The sequence below is a fragment of the Dermochelys coriacea genome, chromosome 3 (genome assembly GCF_009764565.3).
Source record: "Dermochelys coriacea isolate rDerCor1 chromosome 3, rDerCor1.pri.v4, whole genome shotgun sequence".
In the NCBI taxonomy this organism is placed as follows: Eukaryota; Metazoa; Chordata; order Testudines; family Dermochelyidae; genus Dermochelys; species Dermochelys coriacea.
In genome coordinates, this window is record NC_050070.1 from 92,280,607 (window position 1) to 92,292,929 (window position 12,323).

The following is a 12,323-nucleotide window of genomic DNA, read 5'->3' on the forward strand; positions in this document are numbered from 1 at the left end:
TCCTGATTCTGAAAATCCCCCCTTGTAAGAGTATTCCCGTGGAACTAATATGAGGGTTAGAAGGCTATGTGAGGAAAGACTACATGCGAAAGAAAGGGTTTGCAGGACTGGGCTCTTAACCAGTGGCATAAAGGAGTTTTTTCTCTCTCTCTCTAAAGAATCACAAACTGCAAGAAGTTGGACACAAGTCTAGATGGAACAATGGTCTAATCTGGTAATGCAGGTTCCTATGTGAATCTAACATGCAAGACAGGAATAATAATGTGGAATAAAGTTTGCATCAAGTATTCTGGATACCATTTGGCAGAAACTTTTTAGTCTTCCTGGGTTCTTTGGGAATTGACTGATTTTGTCAGAACACACTTGTTTGTCAGTTGGAAAGCTGCTGATCTTAAAGGACTCCAACTGACGGTTTCTTGAGTTTGTTCTCACCACTGGAAAGCTGATGTCCAATGGCAGAGGCTACCAATACACCATTTACTAAAGAGAGCAAAAAATGCATGAACAGGAAAATCTGAAGTGGAGTTTAGTTGGTTTTATTTATAGTTTATATCTATAAATTTCATAAGCAAAAACATATGATTATGCAACTTAACACTCTAGCCAATGAGGTACCAAGTTGGCAAAGAAGCAGTGTCCTTTTAACAAAACTGGCAAAGCAGAGAAGAAAAAATACAACACTCACTTCAGAATGTTATAGCAAAATGATCTAGTGTGTTTTATTTCAGGTAACAGCCAAGAAATCTAACATTTTGGCCCAATATGGCTTTCTTCTAAAATTAAAAATTGCATTTATCTACAATTGAGTCCACCAACAACACAAAATCTGCTGTTTACTTTACACTATAATAGGATCACCAGAGCACTGCTTTCAGTGAAAGTTTTCAAGCCGAGTTATAGAAGATATAAAATATTCTAAATGAAATTTTTTAAAACATATGAAAACATACAAATTGTTCATATATAGATATATATATGCACATACACTACATATAAAACTTATTATTATAACTAGTGAGAGCATCTTTTACTGAATATTTGTTTGTATATAAAGGGAAATAGGATATAGTCAGGGCTTCAGAGGAAATAATGAAGATCTATGTGCTTTTGTATGTGCTGATTAAAATCTTATTTAAATAATAAATCAGAATAGTCCTTTGCTGTTTTTAAAGAGAGTTTCAGATTTAAAATACATTCATAAAACAAAGATATTTTTCTCTCTGAGACTATCAGTGTTAATTACTTTGTGGTAATCTTTGAATTATCAAAAAATATAAATAATAAAGCCAATAGGCCTGTTCTCCAATCTGTTATAGCAGTTGTCTGGCAATGAAGTAATACTAGTGTCACACCAGTGTAATAGACTAGGGAATCAGGCTTACTACCTGAAAAAACCAAGTTGTCCATGGATTCATGTCAAAAGGTAAAAAAGAAACTTCCTTCATGTAGACAATTGAATATGGTTGAGCTTTAATGAAAGATTTGCATACAATTGTGTGTATAATTGGTTTAGGGTTACTTTTAAAGCCTGTATCCTGCCTGAAGGAGGATGTCCCAAAATGCAGATTTCCTTTAATGATTCTTGGTTTACATAGTGATACTTAGTGTAGTATCCCAAATATTCCGAAGAGCATTTGTCTTTGTAGACATTCATAAAATAAACAGGTAATTTGTGAAGGCAGGTTCTGGTGAAACTCAACATCAAATGTAGAAGTTATTTTCTAGAGTGCAGAGTCTAATGAGCAGTAAGTAAGAAGTTCGCAAAAAAGAAAACGCTGAATGTTTTTTTTGTGGTCTTATCAAAGTCACTCAATTCTGAAGGCCAGCAGCTAAACTATGTCTGATTTATTTCGTATTCATCACTTTAAATGTTAGTAAGAGGACAATTATTAAAGTGCTACAAATAAAAATAAATTTGGGATGGATTAAACATACTTTGCCCTAGTCTGATATTTTTTATTTTATTTTATTTATCATTGAAAGATTTTGATATAACCATGCAGTACATTGCTTTGGAAGGACGGGGAGCCTTACTGCAACCAAAGAAAACATATATTTATAGGAAAAATGGGGAAAGCATTATGTTTGTTCTACCAAAATTTATTATGTAATAATTACAAAGTTTAAAGACTCTTCCATTTTAAATAAAAATAACTGATATAATTACGCACATTATATAGTATCATGTCAAGTGATTCCAACAAATACCACATGAAATACAGTGCATTTTCAAATCAGAGACACAAATACTTTCTCATTCACGGTGTTTGACATAGTACAGGAAAGCTTGTTCACATAGGGTTATTTAAAGGCATGCTCTTATAAACAATCCACACCACGCTATGCCACAAAAAAAAAATTCTCTCTCAGAATGTGAAGTATCGGGCAAACCATTCTTGGCGTTGTGGATCTGGTGAAGCTTCAGTCTGAGGAGGGCTAAATTCATAAAAAGAAAAAAAAATTTAACCCACAACCAAAATAAAGAGTGTAAAACATCTGGAAAAAGCACAGAGAATACAAAATGGAACACAAATGATCCAAAAATCTTTTCATAAATCAAATACCACATTCTGTAGCATATACTCTAGTTTAATGTCCCTCTGCAATATCTGATCATCCACTCCATTGGAGAGCATCAGCAGCACAGACAAATTAAGAAGCCACATCATAAGGTGGAAAAATATTTGGAGATAATTAAAATCATACAGTTAACTTTTTTTTTGGATAAAATTTTTTTGTTGGGGGGGGGGGACTCTGGAGGGTCCTCTTTTAGTATCCTTTTCCTCTGGTTAAGATAGTTTTCAGAAGTATGATGCAAGCATCACATTCTTAAAGACATGTGCTTAACAAAGACTAGTCAGTAACTAAACAAATACATACTATTTTAATATTTTACATAAATCAAACTGAATTATTACTTGTATCATTTCATGCACACAATTTAAAATACATTATTATATACTAGAAAAAAGGAAATTGGTGCATGACAAACAAGTTTTTTCTCCCCTCAAACATGTTCATAATACTACTGAATTAGCAAGAAAAATGTATGTAATTTTAATGCTTGATCAAAGTTCTTTGGTCAACAAAAATTAAGAACTAAACAATCCTACCGTTTTATTGGGGTAATACAAGTCACGAAACAATTTGCAATGGAAACTCCAGGACCACAATCCATGAATTCATGCACATGCATATTACTGACGTCTGAGCAGACGCATGCATATCACATGCACAGGGAAAAATAAGCAACACAATGCATTTAACAAAAGTATATTTTGTTGAAACAGAATGTTACTACTTATTTATTTTTAATTCTACCATTTCCCACTTCTATTTTTAACACTTGTCAGAACTGTGGCATTACCCATGTAAGTCACAAGGGAAGGGAAACAACTGCTTGTCCAACTGACACTTATGCCATTGCTTTGATTTGCAAATAAAGTGTGTTGTAAGAATAGGATAGCAAGCAATTCCAACTACAGATAGAGAATACCACTTCTGCAGTGCACTCAGGATCCAAGCGCCTAAAGCCCTGAGTCTTCCCTCTTAATTCATTTGTTAAATCAATAGTGCAATTCACTCTACCATTCCTTTCAAAGAACTAATCCTGGAGATTTTAATGCTAATTTTTATACTGGAAAGGCAGCATTAAAACACCCAAACATACATATTTCCCATTTCTGCACTAAACGAATGTTTATGAAACAATTTGACAGAAATGAGGAAAAGGACAAAAAAATCAACGTACCACAGAAAACAATTTTGTCATATAAAAGTCTTCACACAATAATGAATAAAAAAATCTGTATGTTAAAAACAATTCCCAAAGGACAACATTTAAAACAATTGTTCATAAAATGTAAACAATTGGAAGCACATGAATCATATTAAGCAATATTAAAAGGTTTTAAAAGATGAGGGTTCAAGACTTATAAAAAGGTCAAAAAAATTTCACATTTCAACAGGTTCTACAATAAAAAGGAATACTGTAAAGAGGTTACAAACAGAGCGTAAAAATTCCATAGTAATATTTGTACTCAAAGTGTTAATAAAGCAAGTGGGATTTTCATCTAAATAGGAATGCAAAATTTCTATCAGTTAAGAAAAAAAAGGATTGGTGAGGCAGTGCTCACCTCAAAAACGTCTTGGGCTCTTTGGGTGGTATTGGTTGTGGAAGTGGTTTGCTGCTGTTGAACTCAATATCATGGATGGGTGAATTAGGAATGGGATCCAGGCGGTTAGGATGTCCATTGCCCACTCCGCTGGATTCCAGAGCACTTAGATTGGGGACACTCACAAACCTGTTTGTTGATTTATCATTCTTCTTCTTTTGCTGCATTAAAAACAACAAATGTAAGGAAGGCTCCTTGCACCAGGACAGATGAGGAGATTGGTAGATAAGAAGGTTCCTTTATAGCTTTTTTTGGGGGGGGGTGGGGGGTGGGAAGCAAGTTTGGGAAGGAAGTGGAATAGTTTCTATAATTGCACCTTTATTGTATTCCTTGAACAATGCTGAAGAGCATAAATTCTCAAAGGAAAATTAAATATTTAAGCAAATTTACTAAGGAATTCAGGCCTAGCTCAGCAGTCAATATGTACATTATTCTGATGGATTGAATGTATAGAGCAAGATATTTTTTTGGAAGGAGATGGGGAGATAGCTAGTTCTCTACAAAATTATACTTCAGTCTACTATTCTTCATTTCTACTTAAACACATTTGCTGGATAGTGAAATAGTTCTGCTGTCAAATGCAATACAGCAAATTCATTGGAGGGAAAGGTAAATCTGTTCAATAAGTTTCACTTTGCCATTTAAGTATAGTTTGGTAAACAATTAGTTTTTGTCTTCGACCAGAAACTTAGAAAATCTGTAATTAAGGTACATTATTTTATTAAAAAACTAGTGACCCCCAAATCAATGGGTGTTATTACATTATGATGAAGGATATAACTGATCCTACACTGTATTTCAGTTCCTTGCCAGAAAGAGAAAAAAGCACAACCTTTTATTTCTAAGTAGAATATTCCTAGCCACTAGATGGCACAACTAAACCAATTTTTCAGTTTGAAGCATCTTTCAACTTCAACTGACAGTACTTCAAATGATTCAAAGAGAAAGAGGAGTTATTCTTAATGCATCCGATGAAGTGAGCTGTAGCTCACGAAAGCTTATGCTCAAATAAATTTGTTAGTCTCTAAGGTGCCACAAGTACTCCTTTTCTTTTTGGGGATACAGGCTAACATGGCTGCTACTCTGAAACCTGTATTCTGATATTGATATTTTAGTATCAGCAATTTATTACGAGGTAAAATGAATGATTATCTACTATTTGCCATGCCAGTACTAGCTTTATCTCCCACTCATTGATTTTTTAGAACTTATAAATATATGGGAGGTTTAAATCTCAAAAGTTTTTACAGAGAAATGGTCTAGTGAGGCATACCATATTTAATATCTATTGATTACTTCTGGCTCATGTACTTCCTATTTACACAGTAACAAGGTTTTAATTAAAAATATACTCCACTTGATTTAAAAGTGAAACTGGGTTTATTTTTTCTCACAAATACTATTCATAAATACATATAGAACCCCATCTAAAGCACTTAGAAAAAAATCTTGTTACTTGTAAACTGTGCACACTTTATATGGAGTCCCTGAGAGACAAATTCATCTGTAATTCTGCCATAAAATTATAACACAGTCTTCAGAGTAGAACTGCATTTGACACAACAGGAACAATGAGTTCAAGTATAGACAAAAGTTGAAATGTAGATGGCCACATTGCCCTATTGATAGTGTCCAGTACTGCCAGATGAGAGGCCTAGGTTTGAATTCTGGCCTCTTACCTGGTTGGCAGCTGCAAGTGCTGCTAATGTAGCACATTCAATGTTCAGAGACAACACCTCCATAGATCAGCCTGAAACAACCACACTGAGCCAATATGTTCCAAAGGAGGTTACTCAGTGTTTCTCTCCCTCTCCCACCTGAATAAAGGCCAATATAAATCAGGGTCTTGATAGAGGGAACAGTAAGGTCCCTTTTTAAGTACTAGGGGGAAAGTTCTTCTATTGAGAAGGATTAAATTAAGACTATCCCACTTTGTTTTATCACACATAGTATTTTCTTGTTATTTTTTTTTCAGCAGAGACTGCCTGAGGAGGCAGTCTCTGCTGAAGAAAACACTATGTGTGATAAAACAGATTAGTGAAAGTATCAGGGATTTGTCTGTAAAGTATACCAGTAGTGGTATAAAAGAAATTATATTGTATTAAAGCTTTGTGCTTCATGGGTCATTTTTTTTTCTGGCAGCTTTTTCTTACGTACTACCTTTAAATTTTCCTGAGTATATTCTCTACATCCAAGCACTCAGGAAAAATAAATTAGTTTCTATTATAAAATACATATAATAAACTAGGTTTCTAGAATTTTGTAAACAGTGCATTCTGAAGATACAAAATGACATTTAGCACTTTCATCAAATTCACTCAAAACATTATAGAATCTCAAATAAAGTGACCATTCTACAGAGATCTGTGGCATACATTAAGCAGCTGTCAATTGTGCTGCAGTGATTCTGCCTAACCATGACTCAATGTTCGAAGACCAGAGTTACTTACAATTCCTGACCTAAGAGTCTCCTTTTCCCTCTAAAACTGTTCTCTAGTGACATGTACTTGAAAAACAAACAAAATCCAGTGCTCTCAGAACAAGAGAGGACAAAATGTTTTGGCAAGGGGAGACAAAGTCATTACTAATTGAGGTGTTGGTCTTTAACTACCCAAGGACTGCTGTTCTCTCTCACTGACATCAGCCACTGAACTCTTCAGCTTTTTGTCCACTGAAGCTCTTACACTACAGTTGATGGAAAATGCTCAGGTTTTTCATCCTTATATGTTGGGCTTTTTTCCTGCCCCTATTTCCACCAACATATGGCAATGTCTAAGGGTGCAAATGGACAGTACACTCAGCTGGTTCACACTGGCACAGGTGCTGTATAGTTGGATACACATGATAAAAATAACTGCCGTCCGTGCTGAATAATATGTCATGGCCTCATTAATAGTACTGAATCAAGTCACTTTGTAATAGAAGGCTGATGAAACAAAGACTGCCACAGAAAAATACTGGAGTGGGGGAAGGAGATTGGATTTTGAGGAGGAGAAATCAAAGAATTTTTTTTCACATCCAGCTTAGAATAGCTTCAAGAAAACTGGGAAAAATATATCTAGCAGTACTTGGAATGTGGGATTTCCATTAAATATTAATTTATTTAATTAAAACTTAAAATGCAGTCAAAACTCAACCACATCACATAATCCATTGTCTATAGCCAAGCTCTAAGATACAACCGCATTTGCTCTGATCCCTCAGACAGAGATAAACACCTACAAGATCCCTATCAAGCGTTCTTAAAACTAAAATACCGACCTGCTGAAGTGAAGAAAGAGATTGACAGAGCCAGAAGAGTACCCAGAAGTCACCTATTACAGGACAGGCCCAACAAAGAAAGTAACAGAACGCCACTAGCCGTCACCTTCAGCCCCCAACTAAAACCTCTCCAGCGCATCATCAAGGATCTACAACAGGGGTCTCAAACATGCGGCCTGCAACTCCCCAGCCCCCACCATATGCCCTCAGAGTTATTTCCTGTGGCCGCAAAGCTCCTATCACCTGCCGTCCTCCCAGCGCACCGCGTCCCTGTTCCTCCGCCTACCTCCAGGCACTTTCTGCCGCCAAACAGCTGTTTGGTGGTGCTTAGCACTTTCCAGGAGGGAGGGGGCAGGAGCAGGAAGCTGTGCGCTCAGGGGAGGAGGCAGAGAAGAGGTGGGGCAGCGGTGGGGATTTGGGGAAGGGGTTGGAATGGGGGCAGGGAAGAGATGGGAAGAGGTGGGGCAGAGGCAGGGCCTCATGAAAGGGGTGGAGTGGAGGCGGGGCTGAGGGCAGGGTCGGGGGGCTTTTGTATCTTTATATGAAAAGGTGTCAGTGATGCAGCCCTCGGGCCAATGTACTAGTCCTCATGTGGCCCTCGTGGTAATTTGAGTTTGAGATCCCTGATCTACAACCTATCCTGAAGGATGATCCCTTATTCTCACAGACCTTGGGAGACAGCCCCCCAACTTGAAGCAAACACTCACCAGCAACCACACACCACACAACAAAAACACTAACCTATCCTTGCAACAAACCCCATTGCCAGCTCTGGGTCATTACACAAACTAAAAACTATTTCCCCATGCTAATTTTTCCCCCTACTGTTACTCACACCTTCTTGTCAACTATTTGAATGGGCCATCCTGATTACCACTACAAAGTGATTTTTCCTCCTGCTGATAATAGCCCACTGTAATTGATTTGTCTCGTTAGAGTTGGTAAGGCAACCCTCATCTTTTCATGTTCTCTGTATATCTATATCTATCTTCCTACTGTATTTTCCACTCCACGTATCTGATGAAGTGGGTTTTAGTCCACAAAAGCTTATGCCCAAATACATTTGTTAGTCTCTAAGGTGCTCCAAGTACTCCTGGTTCTTTTTACTTTCACAATGTTATCTTAACTATGCTTAATGCAGTACTTCCCAGATCTTGATCATTTGGTTATTATTATGAAGAGAAACATATGAATAAGTAAAATAAAGATACATGAGAAAGAAGAAAAACAAACTAATGACGCTTGAATCTTCATGTTGTTGTTCTGACTGATCACAGGTATATTTTATTAATGCAATATTAGCTGTTATTTCCCCCCTTCGTTTTAGGTTGTCTCCCTCAGTCTTACTTTCCTTTTTTGTTGATTATTTATTCCATCATCTCTATTCCAGTAAAAGTAGAATTTACAGTATTGTTCAGTTTCAATAAATTTTAATCCTGCTGTTTAGCCTGGCCAAGCGGAAACAAGCATCTCCCCAAATATTTTCCCCATGGCTCACATTCTCACAAATCACTTCTGCAACTTTTAGGGCCTGATCCTAATTCTACTCCAGTCAGTAGGCATCCTTCCCTTGACTGCAATGTACACTGTGTCAGACCCTTAATTATGAATTCCCAAGTTGCTTCTGAACCCATGGATATCTTCTGTGCTAGCACTCTACACTGTTGCTATGCCATAGCTCAGTATGTGTTTTTTTTTTTAATTGGATAAGGTCACAATTATTCCTGATGAGCTAAAGAAAATGGTTTAATAAAGTTTCTATTTAATTTAAACTAGAAAACTAATATAATGTAAAATAATTTAAATCTAAAACATTGCTAAGTAATTATACAAAATCCAAGTTCTAGAAATCTTTTAATTCTTAAGCAGGTTTATGGATTATGGCTCTGATCTGAAAAAGTATAAACAATAGAAGTGTATGTTCAAGTATTTGTGAGTGATCAGTCTGAAGATCTGAGGCTGCAGAAGTTTGCTTAAGTGCTTCATAAATCAAAGCGACAAAAAAAACCCAACAACTCAACAATCCCAAACCAAAACAAAAAAACCCATATCAGCTAACATCCATATTTAAACCTCAAAGGTTTAAGACAACTAGTTGAGGAAAATCTTCCAAAACTTTTGAAGCTACACTCCCAACCCTTTATCTTCTGGCAGTGTATAGGGTGCCTGAGTAGCAGCCGTGTTTGTCTGTATTCGCAAAAAGAAAAAGAGTACTTGTGGCACCTTAGAGACTAACAAATTTATTTGAGCATAAGCTTTCGGGAATGCATCCGATGAAGTGAGCTGTAGCTCATGAAAGCTTATGCTCAAATAAATTTGTTAGTCTCTAAGGTGCCACAAGTACTCCTTTTCTTTACAGGGTGCCTGTAAGCTACATGTCACAGTAAAAAGCTCTGACCAGGACGCAGTGGGGAAAGACTTCAGGAATGGGGCACTACACTGCTAAAAATGGCAGTGTGGATATGGGAGGCACTCATTGGTATTTAGAGAACCTGGATAGGGTACTCTACTCACCTAAGCCATGCTTTACCTTCTATACTGATATTTGCAGCCCTGTTAGTTGGGCATGCAGTGTCTGTATTTCTACATGCGCCTTTAAGTGGAAACCGCCCCTTTATCTGGTTTAGGTATCCACAATTCTGATATTGTCTGTTAGGCCCAGGCTACCATTTTATTTAAATTTCTCACATTTTGAGTTTTCCCACACAGAGCACTCCAGAGTTTACTGCGAGACCAATTTTAATGCAGCAGTACCAGGGGACCTTGCACACCAAAGAGCTTTACAGAGGGGCTGGGCCCTGCAAAATATGAGGGTCCAGGGAACCTACAGACAGCATATGGGGGAGAGACAGGGAAATGTTCTTATATGATCTGATGTGAAACCTTAAAAAGGTTAGTTAAGGTAAGACACTGATTTAACTCCATAAATGCAGTGTTTTGGCTTATTACAATAATGTATAACCCACTAACAATCACCCACAGCTGCCTTTCCTCCCTCTTCTCTCCTCCCCCCATGACTGGAGGGGTGTTAACGAGCCACTTCACCTTGAATGGTCCTCTGAAGTATGGGTTAACTACTTATGCTAAACAATCTGTTCCATCTTGTATTTAGTTGCCACACTCTGATGTTTCCCAGACCTGAAGAAGAGCTCTGTGTAAGCTTGAAAGCTTGTCTCTCTCACCAACAGAAGATGGTCCAATAAAAAAATATTTATCACCTCACCCACTTTTTCTCTCTATGGAACTAACATGACATTTTCAGACCATCACTGCTCATTTTACTTGTATGTTATAATCCTTCCTCCTCTGTTGTCTATCTTGTCTATTTAGATTTTAAGCTTTTCAGGGAAGGGACTATCTTTTATGCTATGTTTTCACAGTAGCCAGCACACTGGAACACAATCTCAGTTTGGATCCTTAAGTACTACCATAATACAAATAAATAATAATAAATAGAATACAGGCAAGCAATAAACTATATTCAGCGTTTTGAACACATCAAACAAAATATAGAGACTAACATGTCTAACAAAATACAGAGACTATCGTGTCTCTATATACCTTTTTTTTTTTTACACTATGTATTAACATAGATTTCTTTTCCATTTTAGCAATAGAGCCTGTGAAGCCTACCTTCACCAGTGGATTAATAACTCCGACATTAGGGCTTGCATTAAACACTTTGTTGAAGTTAGTCTCTCTGTTGACGAGTTCCAGTTGATAGAATTTTTTGTCATCCTAATAAAGAACAAGAAATACAAACTTCTCTTTATGCATTTTCCACTAGCTAATGGCAAGATCTGTATATAACACTGTTTCAAACATATTCAGTTCCAAACCTGTATTTCTATCAATTCCAATCAATCCATTATTTAAAATGTATTTATGTATGATCTTATATACAATTAAAGAAACACTAAATAATTTACATTAATGGGTTTCTGTTATGTACATTTTACACTTGAGAGACAGCATAGTTTAGTGGACTGTGGATAGGCAGGGACCCACAATACTTAATCTTTGTTCTGGAGTACTTGTGGCACCTTAGAGACTAACAAATTTATTAGAGCATAAGCTTTCGTGAGCTACAGCTCGCTTCATTGGATGCATAGAATGGAACATATAATAAGATCTTACTCCTGTTCCTTTTGCGGATACAGACTAACATGGCTGCTACTCTGAAACCAAACTTTGTTCTGTCACTATTCTCTTGTGTGGCCTCAGTCAACTATGTCCCCATCAGTGAAGCTGCAGTAAAAAGACTAAAGGCTGAGAAGTGAGCCTTCTCAAGTGCCATTGATTTCAAATGCTTTACATTTTCAAAATGTTGTATGAACGTTTAACTAATGCACACTGCATCCCTACGGTATTGCTGAGAGAAGCCCCCCCCCCCGATCCTATATTATGCTGAGTGTCTACAACTCCCCAAATAAGGCTACAGCAGCCTGACAATATTCTGATGTTCCTAATTCAGCAACAAACACTTTGAGCTCTGAAGGTTCAGAGTAGTTGTCTGGTTGTAACCATTTTCCCCTTATCAATTTGTCCCCATCCTCACCTATCTAAAATTCTGTGTAAGGTCCTGTCTGACGTAAACCTTGTTTGTGTGGTCTATGACCAGAGGAACTTTTTCTTCTTCTTGATGCCAAAAGTGAGGTGAATTGGACAAGCCATTTCTGAGATATGGAAGTTGGGAAAATTAGATATGGCTTACATTTAGGACTTAATGCTATTTTGTCATGCAATATCTCAGAGGTAGCTTGACATAAAAACTTCAAATTGGTTTCTTCAAGTTCTTGAACTTCTACGATTTAAAAAAACTCTGCTTTTTAATTTTTTAAAGCTATTTGTTGCTGAATTAGGAGCATCAAACATTCCATCATGCTG

General features: G+C 36.8%; 1 protein-coding gene across 10 annotated transcripts in view; it reads right to left on the minus strand.

Annotated features, from left to right (window-relative positions):
* Positions 1-515: 515 nt before the first annotated feature.
* FAM184A (family with sequence similarity 184 member A) overlaps positions 516-12,323 on the minus strand; it is a 189,890-nt gene continuing 178,082 nt past the window's right edge. For 3 of the 10 annotated variants that reach the window (XM_038394939.2, XM_038394936.2, XM_043510885.1), the window contains 3 exons: positions 11,070-11,174; positions 4,137-4,336; positions 516-2,436 (listed from right to left, as the gene is read on the minus strand). In XM_038394939.2, coding sequence (XP_038250867.1) covers positions 2,367-2,436; positions 4,137-4,336; positions 11,070-11,174 — 375 coding nt within the window. In that variant the 3' untranslated portion in view covers positions 516-2,366. Of the gene's footprint in view, positions 2,437-3,113; positions 3,208-4,136; positions 4,337-11,068; positions 11,175-12,323 lie in introns of those variants that run through there. The other 7 variants (XR_006279944.1, XR_006279943.1, XM_043510880.1 and 4 more) reach the window with 4 other exon arrangements.